The following is a 23,042-nucleotide window of genomic DNA, read 5'->3' as shown; positions in this document are numbered from 1 at the left end:
GGGCAGGTTTTTGACTCACTTCCCAGCCATCTGCCCTTTGTCCACTGCAAGCGCACCAGTCTGGTGGTGCCTGTGTCTCTTCCCACACCTCGCTCAGCCCAGTCCTGCTGCACTCTTAGCTGGAGTGTTCATATACCTGAGCATTTTAGGGTAGTGAGAAACCCACTCACTTCAAGCAGCTGACTGTGAGAAACTCCCTCAGGGGCTGCTGCCAATATGATAACCTAGTGAGGCAGAACTCCATGCATGAGTGAGTGATCCTACATTTGGGAAAGTTTCTCTTAATCTCAGAAGTTCTACAGTGAGGCAGCAATGCACAGTAAATTAATGCTCCAAGAGTCACGCAGCACATCAGGGGATGAAGCAGGATTTCAGTTTCCAAAGTGAAGGTTTCCAATGTTATCAGCCAATCCCTAATTAATAATAAAAATGTTTACACTCTCATGTTTTCGATGGAAACTGAGTAAGTGACAAGGCTTATATTTTTTTAGACATGAATTTCTTTTTTTTTTTTAAGATTTTTATTTTATTTATTTGAGAGAGAGAGATAGTGAGAGAGAGAATGAGCAAGGAGAAGGTCAGAGAGCGAAGCAGACTCCCCATGGAGCTGGGAGCCTGATGTGGGACTCGATTCCGGGACTCCAGGATCACGCCCTGAGCCGGAGGCAGTTGTCCAACCAACTGCGCCACCCAGGCGTCCCAGTGACAAGGCTTATATTAACCAGTTTCTTTCCGATGTGAGAAGTACAATGCCCGGTCATTGTGTTCATATAAATAACAACAGGACCTACTATGAGTCAGACACTACTCTTTACGTATAGAAGCCGACATTATGGTTTTACACGTATTAACTCAGACCCCACAGCCACCCTATGAATGTGTATTGTTATCACTCTCATTTTATAGATTAGAAACTGAGGCACAGAGAGAGTCAAAGCTGCCCAGTGCCAGAGTATAAGGGTGAACCTTGGTGGTCCCAGTGTGGTTTTGCAAGATTAGTATCTTAAGAGTTAGGGGAGTGAGGAGTGAGAAGACAGGGCAGGGTGCATCCCTACCTGATAGAGGCTGACATACTGTTTCCGCAGCCACTGCTGTCTCTGGTCCGGGAACTTCCTCATCTTCCTCACAGCCCTCGTGAGTTCTAGCAATCCGCTGAAGAGCATCTTAGCTGTGTGCTTGGGCGCCACAAAGTGCAATAATCTATTGTCCGTGGTCTGGAGCCCATAGAGCAGTGTCACGCCAGTCTCGGAGAGAAACATGCTACCCAGTTTGTTCTGAACACACACAGTGTGTATATCGATGCTAGGGTGTCCCATGTACACAGCCTTTGCTGAAAACAGATCCAAGACCCCCTCCGCCAGGCCACTTAATCCAGCATTGCCCAGTAAGGGGAATTTGCCAGGCTCAGATGTGTTACTAAGCACACCAAGTTTTGCTTTAGCACTGGCTGGGGAGGCAGTGGTGGGCTTTATCCAGGTCAGGGTGCTGTTGTCAGGCTGAAGCTGAAGGAAGCAGCGGGCGGACAGGTGCGTGTCCTGGTCATAGTGGATGACAGTGGCCCCCTGCAGTAGGAACTGGTGCACATCAGCTCGGATGGACAGCACGTACCACGGGATCAGCTCCGTGCCATGGTCAAAGGCCTTCTGTGGCTCTTCTGATCCATGAGAGTCCCATTCTTTCGACTGCTCAAAGATGTCATTTTCAGAATCCAACAGATCTCCAATTATAAACCTAATGGGAAGAGATATAAATTTGGTTTGTCTTATAATTAGAAGTGAGAACAACACAAAGCTTTCCACGGACACTGGGCATCATTTTTCACTTCACTATGAATTCAAATTAGCATAGGAAATATAAAATTCTAAAGATTAGAGTAGATTTTTATAGCTGCATTCTAAAACCCTATATTTAGTACTAGGTCTAACCACAGGAATAAGGAAAGGAACTGCTAGATAAGTTGTTGTATTTTTTATAAGATTTCATTTATTTATTTAGAGAGGCAGAGGGAGAGGGAGAGAATCTGAAGCAGACTCTGCACTGAGTGCAGAACCTGGCATGGGGCTCAATCTCATGACCCCAAGATCATGATCTGAGCTAAAGCCAAGCATTGGGGGTTCAACTGCTGAGCCACCCAGGAGTCCAAAGTTATTGTGCTTTTAATATCAATAATAATCTTCATGATGTATTAGTTTTCCCTCTTGTATCAGGAACTGTTAACTACTTCATGTACATTTGCGCTTCATTTGACCTACTTGTGAAGAAAGGCTTTATTTATTTATTTATTTATTTATTAACCTTTGAGGAAACAGCTTCAGAAGGGTCAGTAACTCACTTTGGTCATCCAGCTCAGAAGAGGTCTACTCGAGGCAGGATTCTGCTCTGACTCATCAGCCTGGGACCTTCATTACTAGGTTTGACTACCTTCTACTTGATCAGAACCAAAAGTTGTGACCTGAACACAGTGGGGCTAAAATGGGCAGAACAAGACTTAATAAGCTGGCCTAAGATGTGTCTCTGTTAAAAAATAAAATACCATTTGTTCAAAGACACTCATTGGAAAATATAGTCACAGTGGCCAGATGAACAAGAACAGCTAGCTCTCCTTGACATAACCTTAGATTTTCATTGTGTTTCTGTGTGTGTGTCCATGTGTGTCTGCACACATGTGCACATAAAGGACTTGTAAGCTTGGAAAATTTAGCAAGTTGTCTTACTTGAGTTAGGAATGTAGAGTATTAGGTCTCCAGAAGGATGTGGGATGGGGGGAAGACAAGGGAGACCTCATTGCCTCACTCCTGTATGTCCACCTTGTAGGCATGTGCCCAGGAGAGATTCATGTTTTTTCAAAGCATGAAGAATTTTTATTAAGGTCAAGGTTTCTGCCGTTTGGTCCATAGACATTCATTGCAAAGTGGTGGAAAAAATTGAGAAGGAGCTGGTCCAACATCTTTGGGAAGGAATGTTCCCATCCTCTTGGGAACTTGGCACCTGGGCAGACTACTGCCTCCTGGCAAAGTATGAGCAGTAGCACTGGATTTCCTGGACTCTCAGTCTAGATCCTAGTCCCTGAGCAAGATCCCACTCATGTTTTCTGCAGGTTCTTCCTCCTAAGCAGATATTCTTAAAAAAGTAAAGAAATCTACAAGAGATCTCGCAAATCTGATAATCAGAATATCCTTTTCAGATAAGCCGCACTGAAAACTCTAGAAGCAATCTTAATGCCCAGCATCAATAAAACCTACAAGTAAAATTTGATGCATTTATATTATGTAGTACATTGCACAGCAATGAAAATGAGTAGTAATAGTTAATGCAACACAACAATAGGGACATATCTTAAGCAAGACACACAAAAATAAATACTGTATGGTTACATTTGTATAAATGTAAATTTCAAAACCGGGCAAAATTATACTATATTATTTAGAAATGCATAATAGTGATATAATTATAGAGAAAAGTGGGAAGTAGTATTGTAAAATTCACTACTATAGAGGGAAAGGTGGTAAAAAAATTGAGAAGGAAAACAAATAGTTTATGGGTGCTGGCAATGTTTTCACTCTGAGTGGTAGTAATGCATGTATTCACTTGATAATTCTCCAAATACATTAGTTTTTTAAAAAAGTTTTAACTTTAAAATACCTTTAGATTTGTGTAGAAATTTCAAAGACAGTAGACCCCACATTCAGTTTTCCTTGTTGTTAATATCTTACACTGGGATGGCATATTTGACACAATGATAAACCAATAGTGATACATTATTATTAATTGAAGGTTTTTTTTTTTAACCTATGTCCTTTTTCTTTTCCAGGATTCCATCTAGGATACCATATTACATTTAGTTGTCACATTTCTATAAGGGTCCTCTTAGATATGGCAATTTTTCATACTTCTCTTGTTTCTAATGATCTTGACTCTTCTCAGGAACACTGGTTAGGTATTTTATAGAATGTCTCTCAATTAGAACTTGCTGATATTCTTCTCATAATCAGACTGAGGCTATGGGTTCTAGGGAGGAAGTCTCCAGAGGTAAACAGTCATTCTCATAACATCATAGCCATGGTACATACTATTAACATGACTTATCCCTCTTGATGTTGAGCTGGCTGAGGTAGTGTTGGTCATGTCCCACTGTAAAGTTATTCTTTTTTTTTTTTTAGATTTTATTTATTTGTTGGGGCAAGAGAGAGAACGAGCAGGGGGAGCAGCAGGCAGAGGGAGAAGAAAACTCCCCACCAAGCAGGGAGTCCAATGTGAGGCCCGATCCCAGGACCTTGAGACCATGACCTGAGCCAAAGGCAGACACCCAACCAACTGAGCCACCCAGGTGCCCCCATACTGTCCTCTTTGAACATTTAAGATGTAGGGAGTTATTTTCTACCTCCTAGAGGGTAGAGTATCTATATAAGTTATATGGAATTCTTCCACATTGGAGATTTGTCTCTTCTCTCCCATTTGTTTATCACTTATATATGGAATCATGGATATTTATTTAATACTTTGGTTTATAATCTAATACAACTTTACTTTATAGCTCATATTGTTCCAGTTTGGCCATCAGAAGCTTCTTTCAGTTGGCTCCTATTCTTTTGACATTTTATGTAATTAATTAATTAGTTTTTAAGTAGGTTTCATGCCCAGTAAGGATGCCAACATGGGGGTTGAACTCACCAACCTTGAGACCAGGACCTGAGCTGAGATCAAGAGTCAGGCACTTAACCAAATGAACCCCATAGATGTCCCTTAGGCACCTTTCTTAACATTACATCTCACAATAAAAAGTGAAGAAACAAAAAGAAAATCCTTTGTGTCTAGCCTAGTTCTATTCCTCTGAAATTGCAACAAGGAACAATGGAAAACCAATACTTATTTATGTCCTCTTCTATAATACTTATGTTTGTGTTTCATACATTTAGTGCAGTAGTTAGGAACATGCCCTATATTGTCACCCTGGGTTTCATATTTAGCTCTGCTACCTATTTGCTGTGTGACTTAGTCAATCACTCAACCTCTCTGAGCCTCACTTTACTTATCTTAAATGGCAAAAAGACAATGCTGATTTCACAGAGCAGGTGAAGCTCAACTAAGACAATACTTGCAAAGCACTCAGTCGTGCACTCAGTCTGGCTCAGTAAAGTACACCTCTCTGATAAAATACAGGAAGACCAAGATTTCATCCCTCCTGCTTTCCTTCCCCCCTTTCTTTTCCTATGATAAACTGGCCCAACTATTCCTTTAAAGGAGCTTTGTTTAGAGTCACATCCACATCCTTTTATTTTATTTCCTTTCTCTGGGACCATTTCCACATTCTCCATGTCACGCTTCATGTTTTTGCTAATTTTTTTAAAAGACTTTATTTATTTATTTGACAGAGAGTGATCACAAGTAGGTAAAGCAGCAGGCAGAGGGAGAGGGGGAACCAGGTTCCCCGATGAGCAGATAGCCCAATGTGGGGCTCGATCCCTGGACCCTGGGATTATGACCCGAGCTGAAGGCAGAGGTTTGAATCCACTGAGCCACCCAGGCACCCCATGTTTTTATTAATTTTTTTTAAGAGCAAAAAGAATTCAATTTGTGTCTGTACCCATGAAATAAAACCTATGTGAATTTGGACATAGAACTCCTCATTTTAAATTAGCAAAAGAATGAGTGTTGCCCATATTCCATTTAATTTGAGTTCTGAGCTAAATCAAATATTTTTCAGTGAAAAATTACAAGCATTATACAAGCATTATAAAAGATTGTGTCTGGGGAGAAAAATTATGAGTCTTTTCTGAAGCTTATTTTTATTGCTCAGAGCTGATGTAAGCTGGGAGGGAGAGACACCATCTCTCTGAAGATGAGTTTCTATTTTTGACCACAAGAAGAATGAAGGCTAGGTAGTAGCATTTCTATTAAAAAAGCACTCTTCTCCAGGGGCACCTGGGTGGCTCAGTTGGTTGGGCATCTGACTCTTGGCTTTGGCTCAGGTTGTGACCTCAGAGTCATGATTTTGAGTCATGATTTTAAGTAGGGAGTCTGCTTAAGGATTTTTTCTCTCTCCCTCTCCTTTTGCCCCTCCCCCCGCACTCTCTCTCTCTCTAAAATAAATAAACAAATCTTAAAAAAACCCAGGCATTCTTCCCAGGAAAATGCCCAAGATAAAATCGATAATTGTTGGTAATTAAATAAATTCATTTCAAGAAGAAAACTAGTAGCTTCATGTCTTAGACCATATGGTGAATGTCACACACTTCTGTGCCTGATTCTTTCAGGAGACAAGTCTCTGTGGGTTTACAAAAGGGAGTCAGGTGGCACTTAAAGGGTTATGTAGGAACCAAATAATGTCATCAAATATCAAAGATGTAAACCAGGAAAGAAACTACCTTGTCAGACTTAGGTCATATGACTCAAAAGGAGGACCAAGGAGTGAAAGAGAAGGAAAGTTTGTATCTCACCCCCTGAAGAAATTCTGCAGTGTTGGTCAGCAAGAAACCATAAATTGACAGATAAATATTTTTCTCATGTTCCCTGATGAAAATCTTATATGAGGGGACAGGTGGGCTATTAATCAATCAGGTTATGTATTTTCTTAATAAACTGCTCATTACTTCCTACAAAGTTAATAGGACCATGATTCATCATGATTCAGAGCCAGCCTGCCTGAAGTTCAATCCTGGCCCTGGGAGGTATAAGATCCTGAGTCCAATGGAACTGTTGTGATGATTATGTAGTCTAATTTCTGTGGAATTAGAGCACTGGGTCCTCAGAATCTGTTGTGAACAAAGATCCCAGATAGAGGTAGACGTAGATTAAGGACAGAAATGGCTATAAGGTGCTTTCTGTGCAGACGTGTTTATTTGTCGATGGTCCTCTCTATGTATATAGATTGCTACTAAGGTCAGCCAACAGTGCAGAAAACTTTCAAATAACCTTTGATTTGAGATAGTCTTAAAAAAAACAACAACCCAAAAAACAACTGGTAGAAGCTACTTGTGAGACATTTCAGCTTAAGGGGCAGGGCACTGTGGTAGGGTTATTCTTTGAGCATCTGGGTCCTTTGGACCAATCTGGAATATAGGTTTATCTCCCTCCTTAACAGCATTAGGGACTCAGATACAAGGCATTCATTTCTTTGTTCACAATAGATTCTCAGGATCCAGTACTCCAACTTCACCGAAATTCTTTTCTAAAAACACTCTTGCCCTTCCCAGTGTAGGCTCATACACACACACACACAGAGAACCGGGAAAGGCTTTGCAAAACAAGCCACAATGTCTCATAAATGCACACAAGTGTTTATGAAGACTCCAAGATGACTGCAAGGTATGACTCATGAGTACTGACTACAGATAAAATCTTTTGTGGCCAAGATGCTGAAGTTGGTAGGCCTAGTGGTTTTGGATGGCTCTAGAGGATCTTCTAGCTGGACCAGGCTCTGCCATTTGAGTGTGGCCTTGAAGAGGCACAACACATGGCCTGAGACTGCTGATTTCTGAACTTCTCATTGGGCTGTGGGTACACATGTCTAGATCAGTAGCAATGCCTGTGGATACAAGAGCAGCTAGAGCAATGGAACAATTACAAAGTTACAGATACTGCCTTGCAGAGCTGTGCTTCTGGAAGTGAGATCTGGGAACCACCTGATCTACAATCACCCAGAAGTTTGGGGGAGCTGCTGAATATACTGATTTCGGGGTGTCACTCTAGCCCTAATAAAGCAGTATATATGATTTAAAAATATTTTAACCCTTGTCCCTGTGCCCTGCCCAGTGATTAATAAGAACTGTTTTTATAGAAACTCTGAAATAAATAGAATATCATGGTTTTAATCCTAAAATTTAATTTGCTGAATTTTTAGAAGGGACAGGATAGCTCTAGTTTGTACTTTTTAAAGAGATAAACATATGGCAAGAAGTAAAGTTATGAGCAGTAATTCTAGAACAAAGCAGCCAATTTAAAAAGGTAAATCCTAGTTCAGAATTGGTAAAGTTGGAATATAAAGTATGGCTTCCTGATGAAGGTGGTGGGTTTGTGCTAGGAGTCTGCCTAAAACCAACTGACATAGGAAAAAGAAAAAAACGAGCATCTCTTATAAAACTTACTGCCACCGTGCTTTATCCCTCAAGGAATTTTTCCTAGAGCTGTTGCCTTCGCTGGGGCTGTCTTCATCCTCTGCCTCCAGACTTCGGCTGCAGCTTCTGATGGTCTGAAAGATGCTGTTGACAGTGGACTCCTTCTCTGAATTCTTTAAGCCATTATGTCCCACTCGTTGTAAGAAATTATCTTGTCCGCTGTAATCGGCTACAAACTACAGGAAAACATACCAAGAATATGTTATTGCAACTTCATGTACTATTTCTAAATAACCAACTTCAGTAGGGAAATAAAGTCGCAGTAGTCATAAATAATGGCACTTGCGCCTATTTTATTGAAAGAAAAAGAAAGAGCCTCCAGGAAAAACATTTTTTCGTTTCACCACATGAACTGTTTAGAATTCGCTCTTGTTTTCACTAAGACAACTTTAGTCCCTCTAGGAATCAACACTCCATTTCAAATTTACAACACAAAAAGCAATATTATTTCAAGGTTCCCTAGGGAGATTAGCCACTTTACAGAAAAAGGGTAAGGTTGTTTTATCCTGGTAGTGAAAACTGAGAAAAACCATGACAAAACTCTATTATTCTATGGAACCAGATGAAATTCCTGGGGCCCAAGGAAAACACAGTGAAAGGATGACATTTTGCTTTACTTCCCTCATACCCTACAGTAGCACGGAGGCTTCCTGATGGTTTTAAAGCTCTTATGGTCTGTGTGCATGATCTGGAAACGCCTGCCCTTAGAGGTAAGAGCTCCCGCTGTGCTGCCGGATGTGGCCTTCCCGGCTTCGAAGACACGAGGGAGACAGTGTGGGTGCAGCTTGGGGGGGCCTTGCTATAAGCTTTCTCCTCCGTTCAGTGCACCTTTATCTTCCTGCATAAGCCAGAGGAATGCAAGCTGGGAGTGGGGCCCATACCCCCCAGGGGCTCTTAAGTCTCCCTGATAGCAGGTGATGTTCTGGGTTCCAGGTGACAGAAGAGGCTGAGTTTTAGGGGTGTATGTGAGTGTGTGTGTGAGTCAGTAGCGGTGCTGTGGCCAAGTGAGAATGACTCTAGGTTTGGGTTTGGAACTGCCAGGTATGGGAAGGGGAGGAGGGTGGAGGGATGCAGTCGCTGGGTGATGGGCCTTAAGGAGGACACTTCCTGTAATGGGCACTGGGTGTCCTACGCACTAAACTCTACCTCTGAAACTAGAATAAAAAATCTTGGTGAAGTTCTCCCCAATTCAGTCCTTTCTCTCATGTCTAAACACCTTTTTTCTGTTCCTCAAAGCCCCTTCTCTCCAATGCCCGACACCCCGAGTCAAAGTTCACACGGTCCTCTCCCCTCTCGGAGTCAGGAACCAGGAGGCACAGGGCTGGGAGAGCTGAGGCACTGTAATCAGAGCCTGGAGCTCGTCTTTCCATGAGGCCCCAGCTTTTCCAGCACCCTCCCACGAAGGGGAAAGCAAGGCAGCTTTCTGACCTCCTGCCATGCTTTAGCCCTCTAATTCCAAAAAGTTAATACTGACTTAAAAAATAATATTTCATTTATTGTCAGATTGAGAGAAAGTGCACAAGCAGGGGGAGCAGCAGGCAGAGGGAAAAGCAGGCTCCCCGCTGAGCAGGAAGCCTGATCAGGGACTCAATCCCAGGACCCTGGGATCATGACCTGGGCCCAAGGCTGAAGCTTGACTGACTGAACATTAGGCAACTGCCAGGTGTCCCTCACTTGACTCCTTTTATCCTCGGCATCCAGACATTCCCACCCACTGAGAGAAGAAAACCCCAACATCCTTAAAAAAAAAAATCAGAAAACAACACTGACTTCCACACTGCCCCATTCTAACTAAGTTAACAAGATGAAGCCCAAACAGTGCTAGCCGGCATTCTTTTCTCCGGAACCTCACAGGACCTGTTACCCAACACAACAGCAACGTCCATAAACAGGCTCTCCCTTCCGGCGACAATGACTCTTCAGATTTTGAAAGGCCTCACCTCTAGAGTTTCTTCTTGGGAATTGTACCTCGGGCAAAGCTTCATGAGGCCAGAGGCTCCATCCAGTACTTCACAGAGCTCCTTCAGAAACACCCCACAGAACGGAACCACCTTACAGCCAGGTATGTGCAGGGCCCGCGTGACCACCTTCCTGTACTCGCAGGAAGATTCGTGCTGAGCCATGGCGTCCTTCAGGCTCCTCATGGTCTCCAGGTCAGACTGGTCCATAAACTGCCACATTTTTAAGACTTTCCTTGACCTGTTGCAAGTAAATGATTTTTTTTAAGACCAAAGGAGAAATAATATCATTCAGGTGTATAGCCTAAATTCCATACAGATCCATTCTTTTTGCTTGTTTTCCTTATGTTCTAATAATTTACTTAGGACTCATATCTCTACGTACTTTTCCAAATGACGTATTAGTTTTAGAAACTAAAACACAAAATTAAATAGTGCAGAGACAAATAACACGTGGGAAAGGAGTTAATTTTGGAAGGTGGGAGCTCAAACCTAGGTTTGAGCTTTTCTGGCAGCTGTAGCCAAGAGGGTATCCTAGTGGGTAATACGGTTTGTACAGATATTCATGGAGGATTGTCTGCACAAAAGATGGTTCATCCACTCCTCTTGATCTTTTAAATGCTGTCCTTGGATTAGGCCGGTCCCTCAGTGAAATACAGAAACCCTGTTTTGGCCTCTTTTGTACAATTGCTTTTACTAAATCCAGCTTTGACATTAAGCCACTGGTCCATCCTGAGGGACATTATCTTAAAATACTATTTGCATAACAGGATGTTAAAAGGCACTTTTCCTATGATGAAATTGCTGCTGAGAGCAATAGGTGACATTGTACCCCACCTTCTAAAGAAAGGGACTAGGTCGTCACAAGGGTACCCACCTGCTCTGCCATCTGTGGTCTATACCTGTCCCTCAGCCTGTGCAGAGGAACTGGGTCTGAGCATCTGGGTAGGGGATATCTCTCTGGACAGAGCTGTCAGAGTGTGCTCTATGTGAAGGCAGGAGGATCACCCCCAGGGCAGAGGGCTTCACGTGAACTCCATGGAAAGGCTGACCTACGTCCTGAGTTTGTTGATGCATAGTTTGTGTGTGACCGGGAAAGTCTAAAGACAACAGGCTTCCTAGAGCTGCCTGAAGGTTCCAGTGGGCCTGTCTTGCATGTGCAGAGTCTGGGCGGGCAAAGCACTGAGCATTTCCTATGAGTTAGGAAGGGACACCATGAGGCCCAGCTGCACCTGAGCCGTCTAGAAAGGCCTGCCTGCCAAAGGAGGGTATCCTAGCAGAGTCCATGAGGGCAGGACCTCCAGAGCTTGATCCTGAGGACTAAGGGGGCCCTGCTCCTTGCCAGTTAATGGGGCAGTGGGAGGTGCCTACAGGGCAGCAGGTGGGGGAATGGAGAAGGAGTAACTAGGAAGGAACCCTCAGACCACACTGTATCCATCTCCAGGGAGCACCTAGGCCAGATTACAAGTGTGCCAGTCAAATGAGACCTCTGCTCCCTTTATCCCAAGACCCTCCCTCTTTCTTCTCCTGCCCACTATTTCTGTAGGGACCCTGAGTTGGAGGGAAAAAAGATAAACCTGTTCTCCCATTTTACTGCAGGTTTCTGAGACTGAGCTGTGAAATGTGGGGAAAGGGTGAAGCTTTAAATCAAATGAGAGGTTGAAATTTTGATTTATATCAGACTGGATTTAAAAATCTCTATATCATCTATAAGACATTCAAAAGACATAGAGAACTACAATTCGACAAATGCCCAGACACCAATCTCTCAATATTAATAAAACATTAATATTAAATAACATTAATATTAAAAAATAAAACATTAATATTGTGGCTCAGGCCCCAGTGGGTTCCTCTATGAGCACACACTCCTCCTGCCCTCACCGAAGGGGACCACAAATGCCCTTCAGCATTCTCATGCGCTTACAATTCTTTATGGTTCCCCAATATATGTACATATCACTAAGCAGCTTGAGAACTGTGTGCTTTTAAACTTTATAGAAATGGTATCGCACTGTAACACCATTGTGTTACAGTGAAAGAAAATAGGCTTTTTTCTTGCACAGCTGTATGTTTCTGAGATTTACTCATGCTCGTGAGCACGGGAGAAGGAGACAAGCTTCTGAACATATCTGTGACTGCAAAAGCTACAAGACCTCCCCAGGTAGATCCCAGAGCTGGGGAAGGAAGAGCTCATCTGGTAGGTCTGAAAAACAGTGAGGTCAGAAAAATAAAATTGTTCCTGATGTCACCCCACTGAGTCCAGCTACCACTGATATCTTACAATTTGGGGAGAATCCTTTTTGGGGGAATGAAATGGAAGTATAAATAAAGTGAATACATGATTCTCATTTTTGGATCACCCTTCTTTCCATGCATAATGGGGTCATCATGGTACATCTGGGGGCAAAGGACAAAGTTCAGCAAGATCAGATCAATGATTTTTTTGTTAGATTGAGAACTGACGCTCTTTTTAAAACTTTTATTTCTTTTTATGTTTATAAAGGACCTAGATGCTCATTGTAAAAAAATCTGGAAAATAGTGAAAATAAGGAAAATTCACCCACAGTGCTACCATCCACAGACAACATTAGATACATTTCCTTCCAGTATTAATTCCATTTGTAGATCTCTGGTCTAAATATTTTTAAAACATTGTATAAATATTGCAGAGGTCATTAAGTAAAGACAGACTTGTTCCCAGATATTTTTATGCATTATATATTGCTTGTTTTCCAATTATATTAAACATATTTCATACACATTTTTGGTGGCCACATAATATTCCACTGTAAGGATGCATCATATTATTTCCCCACTGATGTTCACTGGGGTTATTTTAAATTGACACTGTGACTGAGTAAATATTGTTCTATGTAAATCTTTTTACTTCTAATTGTTTCCTCCAGTGATCCCCTGTTCCTGGTGTAGTATAGACCCCGCCCACAATCAACCAGGCCTCTGTCTTATGTGACCAGTATAATATGGTAGAAGTGACAGTGTGTGATGTCTGAGGCTAGGTCATAAAAGGCACTGCAGTTTTTGTCTTGTTTTCTTGTTGTTCACTTTGGAGCAAGCCAGCTGTCATGCTGTGAGGATAGTCATGTCCAGAACAGAGGAAGAGAGGTCCCCAGTCAATAGCCAACACAGACTTGCCAAACACAGAGGATAAGCATCATTAAAATAGAATTATTTTATCATAATACGATCATCCTTTTATTAAAAAGAAAAGTAACACAGGTTCTTTTTAGAAAATTTATCAGAAAGAGAATCCAATTGTCCAAATTATCTCCTGTTCTCCCAGTATTCTTTCCATTTTTTCCTTCTTTTGAGCCATGCCTGATACATCTGTATGACCATTTTAAGTGCCAGTGACATGGCCGTTTGAGTTTATTCTTAGTTAAGAAAGTTCAAAAGGACAAAAAAAAAAAAAAAAATCCCAGCTCTGAGAATTTTCCTTTCCTCCCCCAACCCAGAATCCCTTTTCAGGGATCTGGAGAATCAAAGAAAAATCTCAATAATGTTATGAAGCAAGATCTATTTATAGTGAGAACCCTCACTGGGAAGGTGAATCTTGGACACTAACAACAGCAGGTTCACTTTTTGGAGCCTACTCTGCCAAACACATGTGCAAAACACTTTGTACTATCTCACTAAATCCCGCGTGAGGAAGTAGGTGCTTTTTATTATTATCATCCCCATTTTACAGATGAAGAAACTAGGGCTCACTGAGGTCAAGAAACTGGCTCAGATCACAGAGCTATATACACCATGGGGGTGCCAGGATTTGACTCCTTGTTATTCTGACCCAACAACTTATACCCTTCTGCGCCACACCACATTGTCTCCCATAAGAGTGAGGGGCAGTTACTTTACACCAGGTAACTGAGGCTGAAAGGGAATAAGGCAGAGATTTATTGATAAAATGATGATATTATTACTAGCTTGTGGGAGAAAGCATATAAGCAGCATATGAGAGGTTAAGGGCAAGGGCTTCCAATCAAGGCTGTCTGCATTCCCATCCCATTCATGCTAGGTGGCCTTGGGTGAATGACTTAACTTCTCCTAACTTTAGTTTCTTTTTTTTATATGATGTGGGAATAATAATAGCATTGACCAAGAAATTGTTCTGAGAATTAAAAGATTTAATGCATAGGAAATGCACAGTCCAGTGCTTGATCCATGGTAAGTATGCAATTAAAACAACAGCTAACATTACTGAATCCTTGTTATCAGTGCCAGCCATTCCCGGTCGTGGCTGGGAGCCTAGAGTGCCGAGGCAGTTCATCAGGAAGATCTGGGAAGAGACTGTTCACAGCGGGGTTTACAGGGCACAGAGGGCAAGTGGGGGTCACCAATGGGGTTGATGTTAGTTGTGCAGCCAGGTAATTTTACCCAGTGTGGCCAACAGCATGGGCCCAGAGCAGACATAGCTAATTAGGATCGTGACTGGCCACAGGGGCTGAATTCTGCTGCTGCATTTAAGGGACAAGGTTTGTGGTGTTAGCAGAGAATAACATATTTCCCCCAAACAATCACTAACAATTGCCTGGTTTGGGTAAATGTGGTTTCCAGGGCAATTAATTACAGTGCCATTCGGCTGCTATCCAGATAACTGTGTTCCCCACTTCCATACCTGAGGCCAGCCAAGAACTCCATGACAGCATTGTAGTTGCCCATGTTCCAGCAGCATTTGGCCACATGCACCAAATAGGAGAAGACTTCTCGCTTCTCCTCCATGGAGCCTGCTGTGAGGATCAGCCATGTCACCCAAGAGCTCACCTGAAAAATGCAAAGAGGGGCATCCACTGAACCCATGTCCTGCAAACTCAATGAATGTTTTTTTCACAAGAAAGCTTTTTTTTAAAGATTTTATTTTATTTAATTTATTTATTTTTTAAGATTTTATTTATTTATTTGAGAGAGATTTATTGAGAGAGATCACAAGCAGGCAGAGAGGCAGGCAGAGAGAGAGGAAGGGAAGCAGGCTCCCTGCTGAGCAGAGAGCCCGATGCGGGGCTCAATCCGAGGACCCGGAGTTCACGACACAAGCCGATGGCAGCGGCTTAACCCGCTGAGCCACCCAGGTGCCCCAAGATTTTATTTATTTGAGAGAGACAGAGAGAGAGAGAGAGACAGACAGACAGACAGAGAGAGAGCACAAGCAGGGGGATGAGTAGAGGGAGAAGCAGACTCCCTACTGAGTAAGGACTTGACTGAGCCGCCCAGGCGCCCCATCTTTTTTTCTTTTTTAAATCAGTTAAGTATTAGGAAATGCAGGCCCCAGCTGAGGGTTCTGAGGTGAAGCTCTAGGCTCCATCACTGCTTTGTTATGGGATTCTGGGAAAATCCATATTTGTCATCTTCCATCTTTAAAATAAGGAGGCAGAAAGGCAATTCACAAAGCTCCCTCTTGGTCTATAAAATTCAATGAGACTATAAGAAAATAAGGCCTAAGGATATTTATTTATTTCTTAAAAAAAAAAAAGATTTTATTTATTTATTTGACACACACACACACACACACACACACACAGAGGGAGTACAAGCAGGGGGAGTTGCAGGGAGAGGGAGAAGCAGGCTCCCATAGAGCAGGATGTGGGGCTCAATTCCAGGACCCTGGGATCATGACCTGAGCCAAAGGCAGATGCTTACCTGACTGAGCCACTAGGTGCCCCTAATATTGATTTTAAATACATTTAAATATAGTTGACTATATTTAGTTATAGATATATATATATTTAATTAATTAATATAATTTAATTATAGTGATAGGTAGCAAGATTAAATGCAGTCAATACTCTCAATCCATCAGTTAAAGGGTATTTATCCAGTAGTAAAATGCAGAATATCAAATTAAAAAAATGCAAAAATATACATATTTAAACTCTCTCTCACAAATGCATTTCCAATTATGCCCCTCACCTGACTAATATTAGAAGAACAAACACTTATACAGCACTTACTATGTGCCAGGCATTACTCCAAGTACTTTACGTATGTTAACTCACCTCTCACAACGATCCTAAGAGTCAGGGGTTATTATTATTCTCATTTTATAGATGAATAAACTGAAAGACAGAACACCTAAGAGATTTTCACCCAGAGCAGTAAAGCCTAAATTTGAAATTCAGTGTTTGACCCAGAGGAGTCACAATTAACTGCTCCCTAAATGCCTAATGTGTGTACATGAGCTGTGGGAGGAACGTTATTGTAATGTGATTAGCTTTTTCTACTATACAGACTATACTATTTAATAATAACCTGCTACCAAGTCCCCCTTTGATGATATGCAGCATTCCTCCCCCCCCCCATATTTTGCCTAATCTCTAAGGTTACTTTGCGGCTATTTATACTTTGGTGCTTGGACTCTAGTGGTCATTTAAGTCATCTGTTCCATCCTGACTGATGTCTGGGTTGATAAACCCAGTTGTTAACAAACCAAAGCCTTGGTCTTGACCCCACATCGCCCAGGAATTGCACCGGTTCAGCAACAGTGCTGAAACCTGGGGTCAGCTCGTTTCCCTGGCCTGAGGGAGAGTGAGGCCTGAACACAGAGTTCATGGTCACCCATGGCATCTGCAGAAAAAACAAGTTTAAGGTCTATGGTATACTGCACCTCCTGCCCGTCTCCCTCGATGGAATAACAGGAACGGATGGCACTGAGAGCTGGCAGCAACCACAGAGGGCAGTCCAGACCCATTTTTCCAGATTAAGAATCTATGGTTCAGGGGAGTAGTGATTTTCTGAGGTCCCAATTCTTGTTGATGTCAAAATAAGTACCTCTTGTGGAGTGCTCTTTTATCTGATAAGGGGTGACAGTTTCTTTTAAACTTGGTGCTGATTAGGTTTTTCTAAGCACTCCATTAAGAGCAGCACCTCTGAACATAGAGTTGGAATAAAAGGAGAAGATGCCAAGAAGAGTCCCGAAATACAATGAAAGCAATGAAAAAAGCAGAACCCCTTTCCTTGCCCTATGCAGAAACAACAGGGAAACAGGGGAGCATACACCTCTGCTCTCTACTTGCAACTTCAGGAGAACAGATCTGGAATCAGACTCCTAGGACCAGCCCTGGTGCAGATCATCCTACAAGGAATTCAGAGCCTCTTGGGAAGAAGATAACCTAAGAAAACCATTTGTTCTGATTCCCAGGGCTGTTTTGAGCATCCTGGTACCTTCTGGGAATTCCCAGAGCTGCCCACTCTCCTCCAGCGATGAGCAATCCTTTGCTCACTGTCTGCATGCCTTGTTCCCTCATCACCTGGTTACCCAGTTGAAAGTCACCTTGTGAAACCCTTGCTCTCTAAAGCAAAACTGTTGGGTCAGTAAAGACTGGGTGTCTTTGGTGCTCTGGTGTGGTTCTTCCTTCTGTGTGATTTGCTTTTGATGAGCCCTAGCCTCCCGTGGGAAGTCATGAGCAAACATTTAGAATCATGAAATTATTGACTCCTTGAGCTAGAAATTCAAACCCATCTCCTTATGAATAAAAATGAATTCCCTAAAAGTTAAAACGGTTCCCCAACAGCCAGTGCATTAATTCTTGAGACCTCTGGCTATATTCTTCGTATGGCTTTAGTTCCTTTTTTAAATTGAAATCCACAGCAAATCAGCAGCTCTGGAAAGTCATGACTCTTTCAGGCTATTCTGGTACGACATGGTGACTTACTAGTCTAGTGTCCTGATAGGATTAATTCGTCTTCTTCTGGAGAGCCTGCTTTATGAGCAGGCGCAGACCGCCACGTGGTTTGTGCCTCAGTCCTGATCATGCATCCAGATTTATTTCCTATCAGTCAAATCATTTTCCATATACTTTCCCACAATGCTAGGAAAAAAATAGCGATACGATATTTCACATGGAAACCTAATTTAAACCAGCCGTTCCATCTCTGTGTGTGAGTCCCCAGGGACTGGTTGTTGGGATTATGTAAGCGCTGTTATCATAAACACACACACACACACACACACACACACCCATCTGCTTACAGACATCAGGGATAATTCTTATTGTGGCCTAATGTATTCATGATTTCATGGGCATTAAGTGATCAGAATTTCATCACTAATTATGAAAAATAAATGTCACCAAAAAACCCCACGAGGATTTGGCAACGTTTGAAAAATGTGGTCCCAAAGCATAAATGGTGGTCATATTTACTAAGTGGAAAATAGGATAGGTTGCCAATCCAGAAAGAACTTCAGGACACTGAATTCACACAGAAAAACACAAAAATCACATACATAGAAAGTACTATGACTCAAGCATAGCGAACACGTTGAATGATGATTTTGTCTTATCTGAATGCTCAGCACAGAATAAAGACAGAATGTGGCCCCCAGCCCCGTCCCATCAGAGTTCCTCCAGAGACTCTGTGCTCCCCCCGAGGCCCGACCCTCAATTCATGCCTACAAGTCTTCCACAAATGCTCCTCTCCTGATGCTCCTCCCTTCTCCCTTGCCTGTATCAGACGCTGAGGCCTAGCCACACTGAACAGCCTGCTCTCCTCACATCAAACACCTAGTTGGCATCACACACGCTCAGTTTGGAAGGAATGTTCTCGCTCCGTTCCTAATCATCTTTCCCTGGCCCCACCACATCCTGCCCGTGTCCTTGGAAATGCCAAATCCTCACGTTGGCCACCAGGCCCCCGTCCGTTCTCCAACCCCACCTCGTCTCCCCCCTACTCTGCTTTTAGGGAGATGACCAAGGTCTTGTCTCATTTTAGGGCGCTTCTACAGGAAGATTGCCCTCCACCCATGACCTTGATTTAGCTAACTTCCTACTTATCCTTTAGGCAAAACTGCCCTCAGACTCTGCCATCAGAATCCCTGCCCCGGGCCCTAGGCTTTAGAAGGCCCACGTTGGGGTGGAGGAAAGTGTCTGCCCTGTGGTTGTGCACCCACTTCCAGATCACTCATCCCTGTAGACCCAGGACCCCCAAATTCCCCATCTGAACAGTTCAAGCTCACTTCTGGGCCTGCAAGAGTCTTTCATCTGCACCAGTCCTCCTGCGGGTAGATCCTGACACGAGGCCTGAAGGCTGGCTGAGGGTCAGGGGGTGTGGTGTGTAGATGCAGTCTGAACTTGGGGTCTGAGGTGTCCACACACAGGTATATACAAGCCAGCATGGAAAGAGCAGGTGGACAGGCCACAGGCTAGGGTTAGAGGCAGGGCTGCCTTTAGGAATCTGATGAAAAACATCACTTTCTTGAGGAGGCCTGCTCTGTGATGCTCCTGGTTCCCTGACAAACAGCACCACGTTCCTCCAGAGTGCTCCCCAGCAGCAGTGCCTACGGCAAGTGCTCCATGACACCCGGTGGAGGAGGCAATGTGAGCTCCTCCAGCAAGGCTGTTCAGATGGCTCACCTAGCACCTCACATCCAGCTTCTCCCTGTTTTTCCCTGACTTAATGCTGGACCTTGAGACTGAGCTCCCGTCCACACTGGGAGTCTCCCTGCTGCAAGGACTTGCATCTGCTTTATTTTTATTCTATTTGTGCGCCTGACTCTTTCACATGGGTCTGTTCTGTCTCTGCCGCTAGATCTTACGTCCTCAAGGACAGAGACCATCTTTCCCACATCTTCACTGTGGGGGTGCTCGGTGCCTCTGACCAACTGGCAGGCCACCCAGAGTCCCAGGAGGCCGCTGGCAGAGAGGATTCTCAGCCTCCAATTGGTCAGGGATTATATTTGGGAAAAGGCCTGAACACTTCCTACTGCTGTTCCCAGGTCCAGAAAAAAGAGACGCATGTCTTCATGCCAAAAAGTTTTTTTTTTTTTAAATATGCTGAGCAATTTCCACAGAAAGATGATCCTTTAGAGTGGGTATCTGGTCACCTAACTGTAAGGGCTGGATGTGAATAGTAGGATCCACAGAAGACAATGAAAACCTGGACAAAGCCACCTGAAAGTAGCCTATGTGCAGTGCCCAGTGACACCTGCCCTCTGCAGAGCTTTCCTAAGACAACCCCTGAACAGTGGGTGTGCAGGCAAGTACACCTGTCAACACACACACACACACACACACACACACCTGCCCAGGCAGCACTCTTCAACATGTGCAACACCGGCCTCAGCACTTTTAGTGGTAGCAGCAGGCTGTTTGTTCCAATGCAGATTCCAAGGTCTCACCCAGACTCTCTGAGCGGGGGCCCAGGGATCTGCATTTTTAGAGAACTCCCCACAGATTCTTATGCACATTTAGGTTGAGAACTGTCCCAGGGGTTCAGCGTCCCTCTCCGCACCCCTGGTGCAGTCTTGTGTCACAGCTGAGGTATCCGCTCCGTACTACCAGTCCACTACTATGGATTGCCATCTCTGTAACCTACCTGAACTGGGGCTGTCCCCGTGACCCACGTGGAAGCAGGGAGGAGCAGCCAGAGGGAGCAGAGAGCACCGTGGAGACCATGGCACCAGGCCAAGTGGACCATGTTCACCCCCGTCTGCTGCTTCCTGGTCCCTGGTTCCGAGGCAGGCCACCCAGCTATCAGCCTCAATCTCCTTTTCAGTAAAATGGGAATGATAGCATGACCTCCTAAGAGGATGATGAGGATGAGACTGGAGACTGTATGCAAAGATGGAAGCCCGAGGCTCATTGTGTAGTTACAACCTTGGTAACTGTTCACTGCTGGGACGGCTCCTGCCGCGAGAGTGCTATTCCCTGAGCTGTGGAGGAGCTGAATTCCAGGAAGCAGAACACAGGAATCCTGGAGAAAGGAAGCTCTGCATTCTTCTTCAAACCACAAGGAAGGAAGAAGCCCAAAGCTGGACCAGGAAGAATCTGTGATTGCCCTGAAAGGGCTTGTGCCCTGAGTACAAGCCTTTCCTCGAAGAAGAGTAACACATGTTTCCTCTGCTCTGCAGCCTTCCCTGACTCCTTGTGAGGAATCAAATAGCCCTTTTTGCCTATACAGTCCAGTCCCATACATAGACATATATGTGTGCACACTTCATATATGTGTATGCGGGTATATTTCTAGTACTTTGTCCAAGACCAGTCTCTCCAGTGGTGAGCTCCTTAAAGCAGAGGCCATGACTTATCCATGTTGGGGGCTCAGTGTTGAGGATGCAGAAGCCAGCAAGTTACAGGTGCTCAGACATCCTTCCAGATATGATGTGGCTCCAGGAGAGTCTCTTGAACTTCATGTCCTGCTTGGCATGTTTCCACCGGTAGCTCTCGGTTTAGGAGGGATGCAGAGGGGGAAAGAGAGGCCCCTAAAGGTGGCTTCTGGAGAAGCCCTAAATACATCTTGGATTATACCCCCTCCCCTTCCCCTCACATTGTATCACAATTGTCTACAGAATGAATCTAAACCTTCTTTTTTTGGTCTTCAAGCCTGGCACCATCTGATCTAAATTTCCATCTTCAGCATTAATTCCCACTGTTGCCCGCCACTCACCTGTCTGATGTTTCAACCCTACTATGTTTTGTACCATCACCGATCCTCTGCCTGTTCCTATCTCTACACTATTGTCCTGTGTCCTTGGGGTGTGAATACATAGGGTATTTGGTTTGTTTGTTTTGGTTGTCCAATGTCTCTTAGTTGAAATCAGCTTTCTCCATCTTGATCTATACAGAATTCATGGAGCTGCTCCTCCTCTGACTTCAGGCCTGGTCTCAGTGATTTGTTCAAAGATGGGTATATGACTAAGCCAGGCCAACCAGAGCCCTACTTGATGGAGTTATTCCCTGAAACTATCAGGAAAAGAGACACAATCTTTTTGTTGGAATTGTAAACTGTAAAGACATGAGTCAGATGCCTTTGCCACAGTATCAGGAGAGCTTACCTGAGAATGAAGATAATACAAAAGAAAGATGAAGATAAGGGGGTGCCTGGGTGGTTCAGCTAGTTAAGTGCCTGACTCTTGGTTTCAGCTCAAGGTCCTGAGATGGAGCCCCAGGACAGGCTCTGTACTCAGTGTGAGTCTCTTGTCCCCCTCCCTCCGCCTCTACCCTATCCCCCACTCACATGCGTTATGTGTGTGTGGATACTCTCTCAAATAAATAAATAAAATCTTAAAAAAAAAACCCGATGACGATAGATTCCTGAGGACCTTACATTCCTAGATCCAGCCATACCTGAAGCCCCACAAAGAGTTCATATACATAAACTCCCAAATGCCCTTATTTTGTTTAAGCATGTTTGAGTTGCTGCTAACTTGCAATTGGGGCAGGGAGAAGACTTGACAAATAAATCTGATGATGCTCCTTCTTTCAACAAATACTTACTGAGTATATTGAGTATCTACTATGTCCCATGTACCATGCCAGACACCAATAGACACGACAGACATGACATCTGCTCTTGGGGAGGCTAGGCCTTGTGGGGGAAAATAGCATAAGTAAGTAATTAAAGAGTAGTATAATGGATACTATGATTGGGAGATACAAGGCTAACTTAACCCATTTCTATGCCACCATCTTTGGAAGTTCAGTCTTTTTACCATTCCTTGGTCCTTGCTGCTCTCCCAAAGTATTTTATTCATATCTCTGTAATGGTGCTAATTCTTCCTATAAACAGTTACTCTATGCCTGTGTGTTTTTGCCAGGAACTATGCTAGGCATGGGGGCAGAGGGGTTGGAGCAAGTATAGGAAAAGTAAGATAGCATGTTCTGTCTTGCAATTAAGTCTGTTGTATATATATACACTTCTCTAAACTGTCAGCTCCGAGTGCTCTGACCATCCTTCTATTGTTTGCAGAATGTCTTCCCCACGGTTTGCAAAAAACGTTTATTCTCAGATTCATCAACTAAAAATTCCCTATATACTCAGAATTCTAGATTTCTTAGGATTGTTTACCTTTTTTAAAAAAATGTTTTTTCTTTATTTTGATTCCATTTAACTGACAGTTCATGCTAATAAAGAGCATGTAAATATTCCCAATGTGAATATGGAAGTTTTGACAAGTGCTCAATTCCACATGACATACTTAATTTAAACTACCTTTCTGTACAAAGAATAAATTCATTAA

At 43.4% G+C, this 23,042-nt stretch overlaps 1 protein-coding gene across 4 annotated transcripts in view; it reads right to left on the bottom strand.

The window, feature by feature from the left end:
• PLCE1 (phospholipase C epsilon 1) overlaps positions 1 to 23,042 on the bottom strand; it is a 328,811-nt gene that overhangs the window by 74,014 nt on the left and 231,755 nt on the right. For all 4 annotated transcript variants that reach the window (XM_044240131.1, XM_044240134.1, XM_044240133.1 and 1 more), the window contains exons 5-8: positions 14,709 to 14,854; positions 10,055 to 10,313; positions 8,085 to 8,290; positions 1,056 to 1,731 (exon numbers count right to left, since the gene is read on the bottom strand). In XM_044240131.1, coding sequence (XP_044096066.1) covers positions 1,056 to 1,731; positions 8,085 to 8,290; positions 10,055 to 10,313; positions 14,709 to 14,854 — 1,287 coding nt within the window. The remainder of the gene's footprint in view (positions 1 to 1,055; positions 1,732 to 8,084; positions 8,291 to 10,054; positions 10,314 to 14,708; positions 14,855 to 23,042) is intronic.

Source organism: Neovison vison, chromosome 2, assembly GCF_020171115.1.
Source record: "Neovison vison isolate M4711 chromosome 2, ASM_NN_V1, whole genome shotgun sequence".
Classification (NCBI taxonomy): domain Eukaryota; kingdom Metazoa; phylum Chordata; class Mammalia; order Carnivora; family Mustelidae; genus Neogale; species Neogale vison.
This window is presented reverse-complemented; position numbering and strand designations above follow the sequence as displayed.